At 40.2% G+C, this 17,718-nt stretch overlaps 1 protein-coding gene across 1 annotated transcript in view; it reads left to right on the top strand.

Annotated features, from left to right (window-relative positions):
* nrbp2a (nuclear receptor binding protein 2a) overlaps positions 1-17,718 on the top strand; it is a 35,856-nt gene that overhangs the window by 14,815 nt on the left and 3,323 nt on the right. The window contains exons 2-17 of the mRNA XM_072688196.1: positions 9,282-9,404; positions 9,580-9,681; positions 9,786-9,875; positions 10,082-10,122; positions 11,080-11,174; positions 11,319-11,342; positions 12,747-12,830; positions 14,127-14,182; positions 14,323-14,418; positions 14,667-14,799; positions 14,988-15,090; positions 15,175-15,225; positions 15,345-15,480; positions 16,956-17,009; positions 17,130-17,193; positions 17,425-17,480. Of these exons, the coding sequence (XP_072544297.1) occupies positions 9,282-9,404; positions 9,580-9,681; positions 9,786-9,875; positions 10,082-10,122; positions 11,080-11,174; positions 11,319-11,342; positions 12,747-12,830; positions 14,127-14,182; positions 14,323-14,418; positions 14,667-14,799; positions 14,988-15,090; positions 15,175-15,225; positions 15,345-15,480; positions 16,956-17,009; positions 17,130-17,193; positions 17,425-17,480 (1,308 nt within the window). The remainder of the gene's footprint in view (positions 1-9,281; positions 9,405-9,579; positions 9,682-9,785; positions 9,876-10,081; positions 10,123-11,079; positions 11,175-11,318; positions 11,343-12,746; positions 12,831-14,126; positions 14,183-14,322; positions 14,419-14,666; positions 14,800-14,987; positions 15,091-15,174; positions 15,226-15,344; positions 15,481-16,955; positions 17,010-17,129; positions 17,194-17,424; positions 17,481-17,718) is intronic.

The following is a 17,718-nucleotide window of genomic DNA, read 5'->3' as shown; positions in this document are numbered from 1 at the left end:
CTGTTAGGCCTGTCACAATAATTACATTATTGAGTTATTGTGGATAGAATGGTGTTAATTTATTCATGTTTTATTTATTTGAGATTAAAACCTTTTTATGTTTCAATTCCAATGTCTGAATATTCGCAAAGATCAAAAGTTCATTGCTCTTCAAAAGGGTGTAATTACAGTACTATGCTTTATATCAGTGGCATTAAATTATCTTTTAAATGCAAACACAATAATTTCTGGTAGTTACTGTGACAGGCCTACATGTAATGAAACTAGAAAACCTGCATTCTGAAGTATAGATGACATTATATTATTACCCCGATAACAAGAAATATTATTTTACCCAACTCTGAATCAAATTATGTCCGAATGTGTCATATTGTGATAAAACGTGTTACTTTGTGGCAACTTTGGCTAACGTATTAGCAAATGGAGATGCCATAAATCTCAGCTGTAGTTTCCAGTAACGTACTTTTACAACATTTGAATGTGCTGGAAATGGAACTGTTTACATATGACCTCAAATCCCATTTCCTCAGTTGTCTTAAAGAAATGTGAGTGACATACTTTTGTGAGAAAACTGAAAAGAACTGGACCCTTTTCAACCGGTCCAAAACAGCCCTGATGATGAGAAGCTCCTCTTCTTCACATTTACTTCACCTTGAGTTCAAATATATATTTGTACCTCCCCCCCTCTTAGTCCGTTGCACTGTATACCCTCATAATGCAGTTCCCCTGCTTAGATCTTTAAACATGCTATTCATTAGCAACTTATTTTTAAAGATATGCAATGTCATGTAGTTGTGAGGGTAGGGCCTTCATAATGAAAAGGGTTAGTAATGCTCGCAAATGCTATTTTCATAAAACATAAGCTTAATGCAAACTGTGAATAGGTCTGACTTTAGATCTAAGTCATAACCTGCTGCCTTTTCTGACCACATCTGTTGTGGGAAACTGATTCTGTCTTACGCAACAGTCTGGGGAGACCCATAAGCATAAAGTCTTTCCCCTCTAGGTCCATAACATTTCCACCCCACCAACCGGTGAGATGCGGCCCTGTCTGTGCACAATGTTTTAAGTACAAAAGCCGCAGGCTGAGTGTTTTAGTGCTCAGAAAGTGCACAATTACTGCTGGGTCTGATGTCTTAGGACTTTGACTAAGTGCCAGAACATGGCAACCTGGAGCAGAGCTGTGTCATTGAGGTGGGAGCGATAGTGGCCTCCTACGGCTGCTCTGCCACAATACAGGGCATTCATGAGGCGCGAGAGCGGTGACTGACGCCACGTTGAAATGACCAACATTACATCACTCTTCCTCCAGTCTCTTCCTTTACAGAACTCTCGCTCTCTCTCTGTCTCTTTCTCTCTGTCTCTTTCTCTCTGTCTCTTTCTCTCTCTCTCTCTCTGTCTCTCTCTCTGTCTCTCTCTCTGTCTCTCTCTCTGTCTCTCTCTCTGTCTCTCTCTCTGTCTCTCTCTCTGTCTCCCTATCTGTCTGTCTGTATAATGCCTTCATCTGTAGTCTGCATGGACATGCTGGTATCCCCATAGCCTCTCCTGCATCAGGATTTTGCGTAGCTGGCACATCACTTCCTCTTATCTTTCTGTTTCTCTATTCTTTTTGTTTCTCTGACTATATTTAGACAAATCCTGCTGAGCATCTGGTGTATTTGAAGTTTCTCAATGTGTGCAACTGTTTTGACAGTACAACATCCCGACACCAGCACAATCAGTGGAGCGTCCAGGTTTAGCAATTGTGTAAAAAACTAAAAAAATCATTGTAAAAAGTACAGAAACTGATGTTGATGCAGAATGTAATTTAAACAGCCAGTCAGTGTGTCATACCTGTGTCAGTGATCAGGTTTTGACACACAGCCCTAGTTTGTGTGTGTGTGTGTGTGTGTGTGTGTGTGTGTGTGTGTGTGTGTGTGTGTGTGTGTGTGTGTGTGTGTGTGTGTGCACATGTGGAATGTTTTACAACAGCTTTGAACGTGGCTCAGCCAATTATATTTTGACATGGGAACTTTGTTTTATGTCTGTCTGTTAAAACCTTGTCGTCCAAGTTTGAAGGACAAAGCCAGTGAATCATTAAGCAGTCCCGTCCAGTGTGGGTCCTGCTGAGGCGGCTGCAGCATTATCTGCTCTGGCTTTAAAGACCTCAGCATTACATAAGAGCTGCATTCGGGCTTTCTGTCTCTCTCTTGCTCTCTCTGCCTTCCAGCAGACTGAGGAAAAGATGTGCTTTAGAAGTTGAAATCTGTCGTTGCAGCAAAATGTAAAGAACTCCGTAAATCCTTACTTTTCTAGACCTTACTGTTACTGTTTATGTATCGACATTGAAAGGAAAAAAAACGAAATCAGTACTTGAGTATCGCAATATTATGTTTTGCAATACTGTATCAGTTCTCAAACACAGCATTTTTGTAATTTTATTATTGTTTACGTGTAAAGATTGGTGTCAGACAGTGGTTCATTCTGTGCTGTGTTGTGCAATATATCACAGTATATTGAATCATAACCCCTGTATCGTGATGTGTATCGTATCGTCAGGTTACATTTACATTTAAGGCATTTAGCAGATGCTCTTTTCCAGAGCGACTTACAAAAGTGCTTTGCTATTTACCCAAGAAAAACCTCAGCTAGTTTAAAAAGGCGAAAAATTCAAAGAGACCTCCAAGTTTAGACACTACTAAACACAAGTCAGTAAGAGGACCACTCTGCTATTCGCCCAAGTATTCTCAGAAGAGGTGGGTCTTCAGTCTGCGTTTGAAGACAGCGAGCGACTACCGTTCGGACACCCAGGGGAAGCTCGTTCCACCATTTTGGGGCCAGGACAGAAAAAAGCCTGGACGCTTGTCTTCCGTGGATTTTGAGGGATGTCTGGTCGAGCTGAGCCGAAGCTGGAAGGGCTCTTGGTGCAGATCGGAAGGTTCTTTCCAAAGAACCGCCCTAATGCACATGAAAGCAAATATCACATATTGACTAAATATCACAGATATCCCCATATTGAATATAATTTTTCCATGATCAACTTTAGATTTCTGACTTCATGGAAGAGCTCATAATCACGATTATCGAGTGAATCTTTACGAACCAGGATTGGCGAGCTTAATTTGGCCAGTGACACCTTTTCACGTAAATCTGTGCATAATTCCCAGGCTATTCAGCACTGTACTAACTCAAACCTGTTCCCGTCCCTTTTTTCTGCCGGCTGTTTGTGCCGACAGCTTTTCCATTTCCGACATAAAGGAAAGATGAAAGGGTGGCTCGCTGTGAAAGTGGAACGCCCCAGAGGAAACGATAGAAAAAGCCATGCTTCTGCTCTATCAGCACTTTTTGGGAGGGAACTTTGTGGAAGTGGTGAAATGCAGTCGATAAGCTGTAAAGATAACGAGAAGCTTGATTAGTGTGAGAGTGAGAGATCAGTGGCTCCACGTAGAGAGTGCACTGGGAATAGCTGCCAAGTGTGTGAATTACGGTCAGGTTTACAGTAGTTACTCAGACATTCAGCTCCGCTCTGGGTCTGCTGCTTTGCTGCTGCTACTGTTATATTTGTAATATGATACTGATGTGAGCTAAATGGTCTTGGAGCAGCAGTCAAAAGTCTGGACACTCCTGTTTGAGAAACCTGTACTTAAATGTGCTTTAGAACACGATGCATATTTATGGATTTATACCAATCAGCCATAACATTAAAACCACTTGCATAAGATTGTGTTGTTCCCCCACAGGGTACCTTCAGAGTATTCCACAAGACCTCAGAAGGTGTCCTGTGGCATCTGGCACCAAGATGTTGGCAGCACATCCTTTAAATCATGTAAACTGTGCGGTGGGGCCTCCATGGATTGCCTCAGTGAGCTTTGGGGGCCCTTGACCTTGTCACCGGTTCCCTAGTTGTCCTTTGCAGCACTTTTGGTAGGTCCTGACCACTGCATACTGGAAACTCCCCACACGTCCTGTCTGATGTTTTGGATATGTTCTGACCCAGTCGTCACTGCATAATACGTAGATTTAACCCCTTAACAGGTGCCCTTTAAACCAGACTTCACCCGTCAGTGGTTATAGCTGATATAGATATTTCTGAGGCAAATATTTAAAATGTTATTGATTATAGGTTATTTTAAATGCTAAAAATATTGACCCACATGCATTACATTACCCTTATTACTAAGTGTATCTCATGAAAAATTCATTTGTAAAATTTGTTGATGCATGAAAGAAGTTCAGCTATAATAAGATCGGGTGGCCCTCAACAAGGCCAGTATTATTGATGGTTGAAATTACGAACGTGATTTCATATTTTTGTGTCTTTGCTGTTGTTCTAAAATAAAGACAAAACACACCTAAGACTACACGTGTCCAAACGTTTGGCAGGATGGAGCATTTTCTTGTTTTCTTGTTCTTGGCCGCCAGCGTTCTGCCATACAGAGATGTCTGCTGTGTAGCCTGAAAGTGCAGAACACCCTGAGAAAATAAGGCTGTTTTTAAGAAGGCTCTCTCTCAGCCTAGAAATAGATAGCCTGACTCAACCTCGAGTACTGCTACTGTGCATTGGCGTGACTGGGTTCCTGTTTAAAGGGGGCCGACGGGGGGGCATGGCAAGAGGGGAGCTGCAGCAGGATCTGCCAACAACTGTTTTGCAACCTTTCTTGTTCTCCAGGAAGTGCTGGGCCTACTTTCAAGCAATATTTCAGAGAAAAGCCAAAGCTACCCTTTTTCTGAGTATTCCAAAAGTAGCCTTTCAGCCAAGATGACCTCTTTGTTTTGCGGTGTAGCTACTAGGCTAATGTTGCTAACAAGTAATGAAAGCTGATACTCCACCAATTAGCACTGTGCAAACTGGGCATCTGAACAGAAGGGTGGCCAAAAGTGCGATGCTAATTGGTAGGATCTAAACTTCAGTAACATGTTGGATACATTTGCCTTGAAGCAATGTTTGCTTGCTAGGTTCAGTTGAAGTACATTTTGGGAGAAATTGTGTAAATGTGATTTTCACCACACTGTTGCCTTCAGGGAAGCCATACACACCCCAGACCACTGGGCACCAGTGCTAAAAATTGCGCCCGTTCTGTCAGCTTGAGTGACGACGCCATTCTTGCTAACAAGGGCTGTTTGTTTTCACATCTGGAGCAGAGCTTCCGAGCGCTCCGTCTTGCCTGAACGGTTACACAACCTACATTGTTCTGATGGTACCGCCAAGCAGAGGTCTCATGTGGAAAAAACAACAACAAAACAACAACTGTGGCTACAGAGAGACGGGGGAGTACCTCGTCCATCAGCTACAGTCAGGACTTTGTGGATTGGACGGCTCCAGAGAGGCGGGTCGCCTTTCCCATCAATACGAGGACGGCCACAGCATGCAAAAAGGCTCCTTGTCCTCTCTGAGGAGGCCTATGTTGTGGGAGGGCCAAGGTACTTCCAGGTTTACAGAATTCCATATTCATTTGGTGCAAGACTAGCCTGAATGAGGATATACAGTACCAGTCAAATGTTCTTTTTGACACAACTGCCCATAGAACTTTGTGTATATATATATATATATATATATATATATATATATATATATATATATGTGTGTATATGTTTTGGTTTTTATGACCTGGAGAAGTTGCACTATCACATCAGAAAGGAAAAAAAAAGAAAAAGCCATGAATTCCAACACGCAGATGCCACCAGACAGTGTGAGACGACCTGCAGCAGCATGACGAAGCTGTGATTCATGAACGCCTGAAGGCATACTCTAACTCTGACTCCCTTAGCTCTTACACACTCCCAGGCTAATAGTGGAAGAACAGTCTTTTCCAGTGATTGAGCTGCATAATTCATAATGCGTAAACTGTAATAGGAGGGTCTGACAGTGTAGGCCAATCCATGATACCAAGGGAAAGAGAGCATGTCAGGGCAGGAAATGAAGGTAGTAGTCTTTTTGTTTTTATTAGGAGAGCAGTTGCATTGGTTCATAGCAGGAGGATTTACAAGGGCCGAGAGCTAAAGGCTTGGTTTACTGACTGCGTTTATTAGAATACTGTTCCCAGTTATTGGACCTTCTGGGAGTTTGAGTCTATTTTAACAGGCTTCTAGAGTTTACTTTGGTGCAACGACAGTGGTTGCCTTCACAAACAACAAATGGGCTGTAATCCGATAATTCCTGATGGTATACATACAGCCCTTGCGTCACAGATTCCAGAAAGTTATAGCTCTTACAAAGGGCTAATGAGAGGGCTTCCATTACCCATGATTGCGTGTTGTGTCAGCTGAGAAGAAGAAGGCCCTCCGGCTGGGCCTGTGTTGTGAATTCTTCCTTTTGCCCATGTAACCAGTAGAGAGAGAATTAATTCCCTCCAAATGTAGAAGACTGGGAGGTTGCGTGTCTGTACTTGATGGCTTTTGTAGATCAGGAGTGGTATTATGGCTGCAGGATTGTTATTAGGTTGTCTATCAGGGGTTGTTCTTTGACATATTGTAGTCATAATCAGGACTGTTAAAGAAAAGACTACCTAAGTGGTCTCTGAGACTCCATTACAAACAATATCTGTGAAACATAAACAGAAGTACAGTGCATTGCACATGGTGCATAGCGTAGATAACCGTGTATTATACACACACACACACAAGTCTGTTTAGGATGATTTAACTAATTAATGTGTTTGAGTTGGAAGGTTAATATAAAAGCTTTGCTAAATTATTGTGATAACATATTAATAGCATTATCTTTTGTAATGCTAATTTGAAGTTGGGGATGTTCTGATCCAGTTATTTTGTCCCTTACTGCAGCTGGCAGGGCATAATGTCTGTTAATGGCGCCCTGAGGCCACCAGATGCCGCTCTGTACGCCATGGTTAAAACAAAGACTCTAAAGACTCTGTATTGGGATTAAAATAGGCGGTACCTGATCCTTTATACTATGCCTGAATCAGCCCTGATCTCTACTAAATGGATCAGATCTGGACATCCTTACAACATCTCTTAACTTTTAAAGTGGGCCTTGAGTGACTTCTGTTGACTACTCTGAACAGTGGTTGCAGGAAACCTATGGATAAATCTGAGAATACATGAGCTTGAATGAATGACAGATGCAAGATTGTGATGACAAGATGATTGGGTTGGAGAATCTCCAAGATATCCGCAGGCTGTTTCTGGTATGTAGTGGTCTGTATCTACAGCGATCCACAAAAGGGCAATTGCTGCTTGATGCGATCAGTGGAGGCTTTAACTCACAACTTGCAAGACTCGGTCTTGTGACTTGGGTCCATGCCTCAAATGGTCAGATATGCTTTTGTGGCACAAGGGGGTTAAATATCATGTCACACAAACTTTATCTCCATTTTTTTTTTCCCCCCAAAATAAATTGGAATTACATTTTTACACTGACTTCCATTGAAAATTAGGAAAAGTTTCTTCCTTCTCCTGTAAAGTTACTGTTTTAGCAGCGCCTAATGGTCTCTCTGGAAATCGATGAATTTAGAATGAACATTTATTGTTTAAAAGTAATCTATATGTTATGATGAAGCCTGTTTGGTTCACTTAAAGAGCCATAAAAATGCACCCAACATTGGTAGGGTGAAATCTGAGCACATAAGACCTACACAGACTAATCACAGTAAATTATTTTAATGGCTTAATAGTTTAACAGTAGAGGCTAATCTGGTTTGATTGTTGCAAGTAATGGTTTATGAACTCTTTTTACATTAGCCTTGTGGAACCAAAATGAAACTGAAAAGGCTCAACTGAACATCTTGATCTTGAACTGCAAATATGTTGAACTACATTTGGGCTAAAGGGGGAAATTGTGTAGAATAGTGTGTCCCTTGAAAGTAACTGACTGAAAAATGTCTGATTAGTTGTAATATTCCCTTTCTTACTCAGGGAACAGCTGTGTTTGGTGAGAGCGCTTTTATTTGCCAAATGGATACTCCTAAACAGAAATTAAGTCTGTTTGTGATTATCTAAATTGCATAGACCAAAAATCCCAATTTCACTTGACATACAGCTTAAGGGTTCAGCTTCTAAATAGTAGCATTAAAGTGTGCGGAAATCCCCCACCGCCCACTGCCCCCTGCTCTGTGTTTTTCTGTGTGCAGGAGCTTATTTTCTCTTCAGGTGGTCCGATAACTATACAGTGCTTGAACCATCTCCGCAGTAGCCACCCTTAAGCCAGGCCCTCACTGAGGGCTGCTAATAGCCAGTGCGCTCAGCGGCCTGCCATTAACAGTCATTGTGTGAGAATTTTTTGTTTTGTTTGTTTTTGGGTAGATCAGACCCTCTCTGTCAGTTTAAGACTAATTGTACAGCCACCGATTTCCTAAAGCTGTAGGATACTGTAAACTCAAGGAAAATTACACATTTCCAAGAAAACGTGGCTCCTCAGTCTAAGGCACCCTTTGTACACAGTGGTCCCATTCTGCATGCACAAGGTCAGGTTTAATGGACTGCTTGACCTCTTTGAATGTGTGCTGTATTTTATAATTAATGCACACTCTCACTCTGCAAACATTTCACACCAGCCCGTGCCCTTCAGTGCCCTTCATCTAAATGGACCGGCCCTTACAGTGAACGTGCAAAAAATTAGTATGCATTAGGAACTGAAAGCTTCAGTCCCAGAGCAGATGTTCCTCAGCGTGAGAGGACCACATTGGGATTGTATGCAGACCACTCAAACTGCCCTTCTGCAAAAGCAGTGCAGGCCATGTTTTGTTTATAAATGGGGTGACTTCGAATGGAAAAACCGGCAGGGGAGGGCATGTTTCTGTAGTGTTGGGTGAGTTGATACATGCTGTTTTTGTTCAGACTGGACAGAGCTTACATATTTATTGACCGTTCTATCGTACTTTGAGCTCAGTCGCTGGCAGGAACAGGCCAAAGAAAGGAGCACTGTTCTAAGAAGTCTTGAATTCTTAGTTATTTTTTACAGTATTTAAATGTAATAGCATAATTAGGTATGAGTTATGAGGTTAACTTCATTTCCATTTGGTTTATGTACTATATGAGCTGGATCAAATCAAGCTGTTCCCATGTTGAACTGTAGCAGACCTGCCAAAGTTGTTTTCTTTCTGAAAAACAAGACTCTGTTCACGTTCAGGTTCAAACCATACCAATATATCTCTGTCTGCTTACAAACTGACAAGTGGGTTCATTAATAATATTTCATATCCATCATATAAAATTAAGACTCCTGTAAAATTGAGACATAAATATATTTTATATAATGTAAGGCCGTCATCAAACCCTAAACTTTCTTCTTTTCTTCTCTTTCTATTTTTCCTTTCCTCTACTTTCCCTCCTTTCCTGGGCAGGTAAGTCAGGGCAATGTTCCCGGCATCGAAAGCGCTTCCTTGGCCATGGACACAGAGGAAGGGGTGGAGGTGGTGTGGAATGAGGTTCAGTTCTCTGACAAGAAGGTCTTCAAGGCCCATGAGGTAACAGACATGTTCACTGACTTGATGATGATGATGATGATAATTAATATTACACTGTACAATGGATTCAACAAGCTTTTGCACAGTATATGAACACCTACAACTCTCCTTCTGCTGTCTATGCCCTCTGTGCACTCTGTGTAGTACTGATGTTTGTGCGTGTTTTTGTTTGTAGGACAGAATCAGGGAAATGTTTGAGAACCTGATGCAGGTGGAGCATCCCAACATTGTCAAATTTCACAAATACTGGTTGGACACAAGAGAGAACCGAGCCAGGGTGAGACCGCTATAAACTAGAACGCTTATTTCTGTGTTACTCTAAAATTAGTCAACAAATGAAGAGAACCCAAGCATTACAACGTTTCTGACCTCCTTCCACAGGTCATTTTCATCACTGAGTACATGTCGTCTGGAAGTCTGAAGCAGTTTCTAAAGAAAACCAAGAAAAACCACAAGACGATGAATGTTAAGGTAGGACGTTCTGGGAGTCCTCCCGGTTCCTCTTCTTCAGAATGACTTTACATGCAATACACCACCCCCCTGTGGTAAAAGAACAACAGCACTATTACATCCACACGTCCTGTCCACATGATCGTGTCTGTCCATTTCTCACCCTGTCTGTGTGTGTTTCGGTGTCTGTCTGTGTGTGTCTTTCTCTTTGTGGGTTGTGTGTCTAGGCATGGAAGCGCTGGTGCACACAGATCTTGTCCGCTCTCAGGTAAGATACCATTCCAGTCATTCAGTATCAGTGTTGTAAGAAAACCTTATCAGTGAATCTGTTCATTACAAGGTTTTCTTATGACTGTGGAACAGTACCCATGGCTCTCTCCACCAACTACAGTCACAAGTCGTCAGTGGAATTCTTTTACTACTTTTTTCATTGTGCTTTGTGCCGGGTCAGAACAGAACTGTTCAGTGTTACAGCACTGGAGCAATGAGGGTTAAGTGTCTTCCTCAAGGGCCCAACAGTGGCAGTTCAGTATGCCTGGGTTTCGAACCCTCAACCCTCAGCGCTCTACCCACTGAGTGAGCACTGCCCAAATAATATTTGCTAGATTCCTTACCGAAGAGAAATCGCAGAAATCAACTAAATATGCTAGACACTGGCCTTTCAGGACCGAAAAACTTTCCACAGCATAGTCACTGTCAGGAATGTTTGACAGAATTCTTTGGCCATGAGTTAAAATTGGTGTGTAATGTGATGTTCACTCCCAGCAGACATAGTTCCTTTGATACCAAAGACCATGCTGCCCATAATAAAGTTTTTTGTGATGTCAGGATACGCTCAATGCTTGTATCACTTTTCTTTATTTCCATATACACTTGTTTCGTATACAAATTCTATTACTCCCTTATATGGTTCTTTATTTTATGGTCTTGAGCCAAATTTTATTCCCATTATTTTTGTAAGTATTCATTTTTATTTTAATTTTTGCCTAGAAAATTATATAGTGGACTGTCACTTAGAGCTTGTAAATGTTAAAAGGCCCTTGTGCTTGTGAAAATCTACCCGTAGAAAAGCAGCATTATTGAACACACCACCTGGACCCAACTACAAGTTAATTAGTTCTTGACCATGTGTAACCATTGATTGGTGTGTTGTTCATTCTGTTCAGCTGAGGATGGAACAATGATCAGTTTTAAACATTATCTTTCATCCTTCTCTTACCCTTAGTTACCTGCACTCTTGTGATCCGCCCATAATCCATGGAAACCTGACCTGCGACACCATCTTCATCCAGCACAATGGCCTCATAAAGATTGGATCAGGTGCAGCATTACCTCTTTCACTGTTTTTGTTTTTTTTTTTTTATATAAAGTTCAAGAACAAGACATATTCAGATTCTTTTCTTCAGCTGTTGGAAGTTGAGTGATGTTTTTTTTGTTTGTTTTGTTTTCTGTCTTCCTCCACAGTTTGGCACAGACTGTTTGTCAATGGTAAGTTCTCTTTGCACCAGCTGGATTGTTCATCTTGTACTGCGATGCAGTCACAGTCTGTCCATAAGTATTTTTCAACCTTGGGTTAAAGAAGAAACAGTAGTACAGTTGGTCATCTATGACCTGCTTAGCATCAGAGATTTGCTTTTTTTAGTTTTGTACTGGCTACATGATACATAATGGATGCTTATAGCCTGCTATTTAGCAGTGTGCCGACTCCATGCCTAAATCATCACACACTTGCCTCAAACCATGTGGAGTTGTAAGTAATCTCAAATAAATGCTTCATACTTATGTCACATGGCTTAAAAACAGTACTGCACCCATTAGGAAGCCCTGGTTTTATAAGTAACCGTGTGTCACACAGTGTTAAAACATACATTAGCAAGTCTGTTACTGAACACCTTGCCCCGAGTGTGTGATGAAGTAGGCATGTTGTATGTTATGGTATTGGTTAATGTAGTAATATCAGTAGGAATCCTTGGGCAATGCTACTAATGCTTTATTTGCCTGGTGCATTAGGAGCCTACCTCTGTAATAGGAGTTGTAATATAAATTGGGTCTCTGGATAAGAGCCTTTGCCAGATGCCATTATTGTAAATAGCAAAATCTGCTCGAGTGCAGAACTAAAGAATAAACCCTGGAATGCCAAACATGTCTTTGTTTACTTGATTTGGTTTTGGAGGGAAGTTCTGAAAATGTGTCCACAGTACTGTTCAGAGGTTTGGAATAGACATTCCTAAATTTGGAATCGGTAAGGTTGTTTACACCTTACGTTAACCAGTATCTATTTTGTTAATAGTTTCTCATGTTAACTGAGCAAAATAAAAACAACTCATTTACACTTGATCACAATGCACACAATGTGTTTGTTCTGTCTGGATGTCTATTATTGAAGTCATAGCAATAAAATTAACTTCCAGAATGCCATGTATTGAAAAGTGATGGTCAGATCTCATAGTAGGTGTCTTGGCAAAAACCTGCATTAAATATATAATTGGAATATATTTTGTGTCATTGATTAACTGTTTGATGTTCCCTACAAATGTTCAAATTAATTAATGAGTCTGTAGTTTTAACAGATCCTTCCACCCACGAAGTTTAGTTGTCTTGTATATGTCTAGAGCTATAGCTGTTACTTTTCTGTGAGTCCGCTCCTGCTATTTCCATCTCGGGTTTCATAGTGAAGCAGACAAGAAAGTACCAAAGCCCCACATCCATCCCCAGAGTGCTACTTTTGAACATGACCTAGTGCGTTTAGAGTCTCTTCAGATGTGTTTACTGTCTGTGGTTTGGACAGACCCCCTTCTTATGTGTACATACAAATAAACGAAGAAATATAAACAAGCAATCCTACAAACTGCGTTGTTTGTTGTTGAAGCTGTTGGTCTGTGCTGTTCTCAGTTTTCCCAGAGGCCATCCATGGGAATGTGCACCAACATCGGGACGAGCTGCGCAATCAGCACTTTTTCGCTCCAGAGTATGGCCGTAAGTGTCTGAGGAATTCAGTCTGTCTGTTCGTCTGTCTTTTTATCTTTTGTCGTTCATGCTCTCTGTTTTTCTTTAGGTCTGCCAAAAAATAAAAAATAAAAATAATGCTTGGAGGCATGTTCACAATAAACACTATATGGACAAAAATATAGGGACACCTACAGGAGCTTTAATCTAATTCTCCAATTCAGTGAGCTCTTTAGAACGCCCCATTCTTTCACAAATGATTGTAAAGGAAGACTTCATGGCTGATTGTATATGCTATGGGGTCATGGGATTGATTGAAACACCTGAATTCAATCATCAAGAGGTGTGTCCCAATACTCTTGTTCATAATGGGTGCTATATATATGTTTACTCATTGAGCACTTTATTAGATGACCTGCACTATGCTCATGCAATTATTCAATCAGTCAATCATGTGACAACAGTGCAGTGTATGAAATCATGCAGATAACAATGAGCCGCTTTAGTTAATGTTCACATCAACCACCAGAAGAAAAAATGCTCTGTCCCTTCATCACTTCTAAACAATGTTGGCCCGCACAGGTGTCTGTTGGCTGATGTGGCAGAGTCGGGGAATCGACTCTTTCCTCTGAGCTTGTCTGCTGCCTGGTAGTTCAAAAAGAGGCGGTGGCCAGTTTTGCATGTATAAGAGGAGACTCATTAAATCCTTATCCTCCTACTGTCTGGAGCATTGCTAGTGCTAGGGGGCGATTTGAACGAGTAGGTTAATTGTCGGTACCAAATTGGGAGAATGCAGCCACAAAAAAGTAGCACCACAATAAGTGTTATTCCCATGATCTATACTATTGTTGCATTTACTTCACATTACATTAAAAGCTGGAAATCATTGCATTGTTGGATCATTGTCACAAAATTCCTTTTTTGAGCAAGCAAATGCATGAAAGGAAGTATGAGTCTAGAATCTGTCACATTTTTAATGTTTCTAAATAAACAAATCAACAACAAATCCTTACTGATCAATACTGTGCTCTGAAAGAGCTCACATGCACATTCAGAACACATACAGCGCACCCAACAATAAAGACAGCCTCATTATTGCTTTAGTGACAGAAAACAACAGATTGTACAAGTTCTACATACTACTACATGTCTCTGTGGCCAATGTGGACATGCACAGGCAGTAAGTCCTCTGATGGCAGATTTAAATGAGTTTAGGAAGAATGTTAAAACAAATGTTAAAAATAAAAAGTAGAAATGCACTTATAAGGCGAGGTAATAACTGTTAGTTCCAGCCCTTTACTTCTCTTGCTTTGCCCCTCTCTCCAGTTGCAGAGGATGACTACTCCATTGATATATATTCCTTTGGCATCTGTGCTTTGGAGGTACAACACTGAACACTGAGCATCAACATTAACTCTTCGATACACATACAGCCACTGATTATTATTATTAATTTTTTTTTTTTTTTTTTTTTTTTTTTTTTTTTTTTTTTTATACATTTTTTTTTCTTGCTCCACTCAAGATGGCAGTCTTGGAGATTCAGGCCAATGGAGACACTGCAGTTTCCAAAGAGGCCATTGCACATGCTGGACAGTCACTGGAGGACCCTCTCATGAGGGTAAACGAATTTGTCCTCTGTTTTATCCCATAACAGTAACCTAAATAGTCTGTTTCTGAGGAATCAAGCTTGTGTCTATGCCTGCTACCCATGTTCTGCCTGCTGTTGCTGGCCAAATTGTTGTTCATAAGCATCTGCTTTGAATGTGTCTAGTACATATCTTATGATTGTGTGGACCCAGATACATTATCATCAAATGGTATTAGAGAAATAATGGGCTAAACTTCTGTCTCTGTGGACGCATGCAGGAGTTTACCCAGTCGTGTGTGCGCACAGAGGCTAAGATGAGGCCTACAGCTCATGACCTGCTGTTCCACAGAGTGCTGTTTGAAGTCCATTCCTTAAAACTGCTGGCTGCCCACTGCTTCATCAGCAACCAGTGTAAGTGGATGTCTATAGTAGAAGCTGTTTGTACGTGGACATGGTGGATTTTCTTTGCTTTTTGTTTCAACCAATTTAGTTTTAATCTGTCCAAGGGGGTTGATGCGAAATCTGTATTTCTTCCTCAGCTCTTTAACAGTGCTGTCTTTTCCTAAGAACTAACTATTTATAATTCCCCAATAACACAGATCTACTCCCTGAGAACTGTGTGGAGGAGAAGACCAAGTCTATTGACCCAAATGGCATCATGGCAGAGATTAATCATAGCGACCGGCCTGGAATCCAGTTAAAGTAGGTTCTGCATGTCTCTCTGGCACGGTTCTGCCTATTGTAATTACATTCTTGATCTTCACTGGCTTCTCTCTGATCTGAAAGGTACTCTCATGTCTCTCCGCTGGAGTTGGACAAGTTCCTGGAGGATGTCAAGTAAGTGCTGGAGGCTGACTAAGGAACTTTAAAGGCCATATTTTCATTTGAGATCATATTTTCAGTCCTGCTCAGGTCATTTGTGAAGTTGTAGCCCTTTACCCATTCTGTTTGTCCAGGAACGGAATCTACCCCCTAATGAACTTTGCCTCGCAGAGGCCGCATCCTATTCCCCGTGCACTGTCCCTGTCTCAGGAGCACATGGAAACGGTAAAGACTCCAACCCCAGAGCCACAGGAGACTGAGACCAGGAAGGTAAGAAAAATAGAAATACGAAGGCCAAGGATCAGTGTACGCTACCCGTCAAACATTTGGGAAAATCTTACCTCCTAGATGTTTTACTGTTATTTGCTGTGGCAAAATGTCCCCTGTCCTTTACAATAAAACCAGACCAAGTTGGTCAATATAGGGAAATGAGGAAAGCTGTTTAGTTCTCTGTCAATGAAAATATAATCATTTTTTGATCTGACCCAAGCATTGATCATTGAAGTGAAAAAAAAAGATCTACCAAAAGACTGCAGCTGGACTGCACACCCATACCTCATAGCAAGCCGTGCACTAGAGTCTAGTCCTTCTTAAGGTTCCAAATACAAAATAAATGTGCAAAAAAAGGCTCCTTAATGTAACACCATAAAAGAACCACTGTTGGATACCTAAAAACCTTCAGTTGATGGTGTTGTGCTGAGATGGGAATCAAATCATTATTAACAAATATTTACTTTAAAAATGTCAGCATCAGACTGATATTTCAAAACAATATTTGATGTGTTTGTTATTAGGATGGAGGGATGCTTAGATAAAATGTTCAGGTGAGGCTAAACTACTGTGCTAAAGTTTTACTGTAACCCTACACAAATGTTCTATTCCTGTGTAAAGCTGATCCATGTGGATTTATATAAAGCTATATATATATATATATATATATATATATATATATATATATATATATATATATATATATATATATATATATATATATATATATAATAACTATCTGCATTGGTATCAGCATTTAGAATTAACAGACATGTACACTTTTTGAAAATTGGATATCGGAAAATATGTGCATCGGCAGCTCCAATAAGCATTGACCTCATCATTGATTTGATCTAGCCATCACCCTCTCAGCACTAGTAGCATCGTATGATCGGGTGTCCTAATTAGTGAGTGGGAATTATATATTTTTTTGTTTTGTTTTGTGTTTGTTGTTTTTTTTTTTGTTGTTGTTTTGCTGTTTGTGTTGTAAAAAAAAGGAAATGAAATGGTTCAAGATTAAAATATTTATTATCTGCATTAGCCATGTAGCTTCCGTATAAAACTAAAGAAGCAAATATCATAACAATAGACATTAAACATGCTTTGACTGACTTTGGGTCAGGAGAAGATTGTGAACATTTAATTTTATTTATTTATTAGGTATCTTTGAATTTTAGCCTATTTAAACTAGCTGATGTTATTCTTAAGTAAATAGCAAAGCACTTTTGTAAGTCTGCTAAATGCCTTAAATGTAATGTAAATGTTCATTTTATGATCAGTTTATGTATATTACTTTGATTCTGTTTGAAGTTCTAGACAATTGTTGTAGGTCTGATAATCATAAAATGTTTAGTGTGTGTAATGTTCAGTTGGCTTAAAAAACATCTTACAAAAATGAAGAAATCTAGGTTTTAGTATGACTTCGAAATTATGTTGTCAGTGCCAATGTGTTTGTTTTCAACCATTTTGCACAGGTTGTTCAGATGCACTGTAATTTGGAAGCTAATGAGGAGGGAACCAGGAGTCATGTGAGTAATTCAGTATTTACTGCTCCACTTTATCACTCTTCTTGAATGGATCTCTTGAACAGTAAATAAATATGGATCACTCCTGGTTAATAAAATACTTTTTATTTTTCATTTCTTTAGCTGTCTCTCTTTTTGAAAATGGACGACAAGCTTCATCGTCAGCTTAGCTGTGATGTTCTGCCAAGTAAGTTGGTTGTTTTAAGTTTTTAATTTTAAGTGTATGTTTAGAGCATGTAAGAGCTTGTATCAGATCTACTATTGTGCTTCACAGTAATATTCAACAGTTTGAGCTACACTGCTTGCTCCAAGAATTCAGATTAAAGTTGGATGTCAGTGGTTTGAGAGTGCTAAAGCAAATGTATTGCAAGAGCTGACATTTTCTAAGCATAACTAAAGGGTTTTTCCCCCCTTCCAGGTGACCGTCCCAGGGACTTGGCCAGTGAGCTGGTGCACCATGCATTCATCAGTGAGGTGAGTAAAGTAATGTTTTATGTGTAACATGCATTCTTAACGTGATTATCCCCAAGTACTTTCATTTCATAAAGTCATTAGGCAGTGAAGTGGTAAATAGGAAGATATTCTCAATCATGATCAACCTAAATAGAGGATTTCAGTCATAAATATGTTCAATTAAGAGAAAATGAGATGTAAAGTTGTGAAACTGGGCAGTATGTGTTTTATTTGTTTAAAAAAACTCCAACATTACAAT

The sequence above is a fragment of the Salminus brasiliensis genome, chromosome 9 (assembly GCF_030463535.1).
Source record: "Salminus brasiliensis chromosome 9, fSalBra1.hap2, whole genome shotgun sequence".
NCBI classification, from domain to species: Eukaryota; Metazoa; Chordata; class Actinopteri; order Characiformes; family Bryconidae; genus Salminus; species Salminus brasiliensis.
This window is presented reverse-complemented; position numbering and strand designations above follow the sequence as displayed.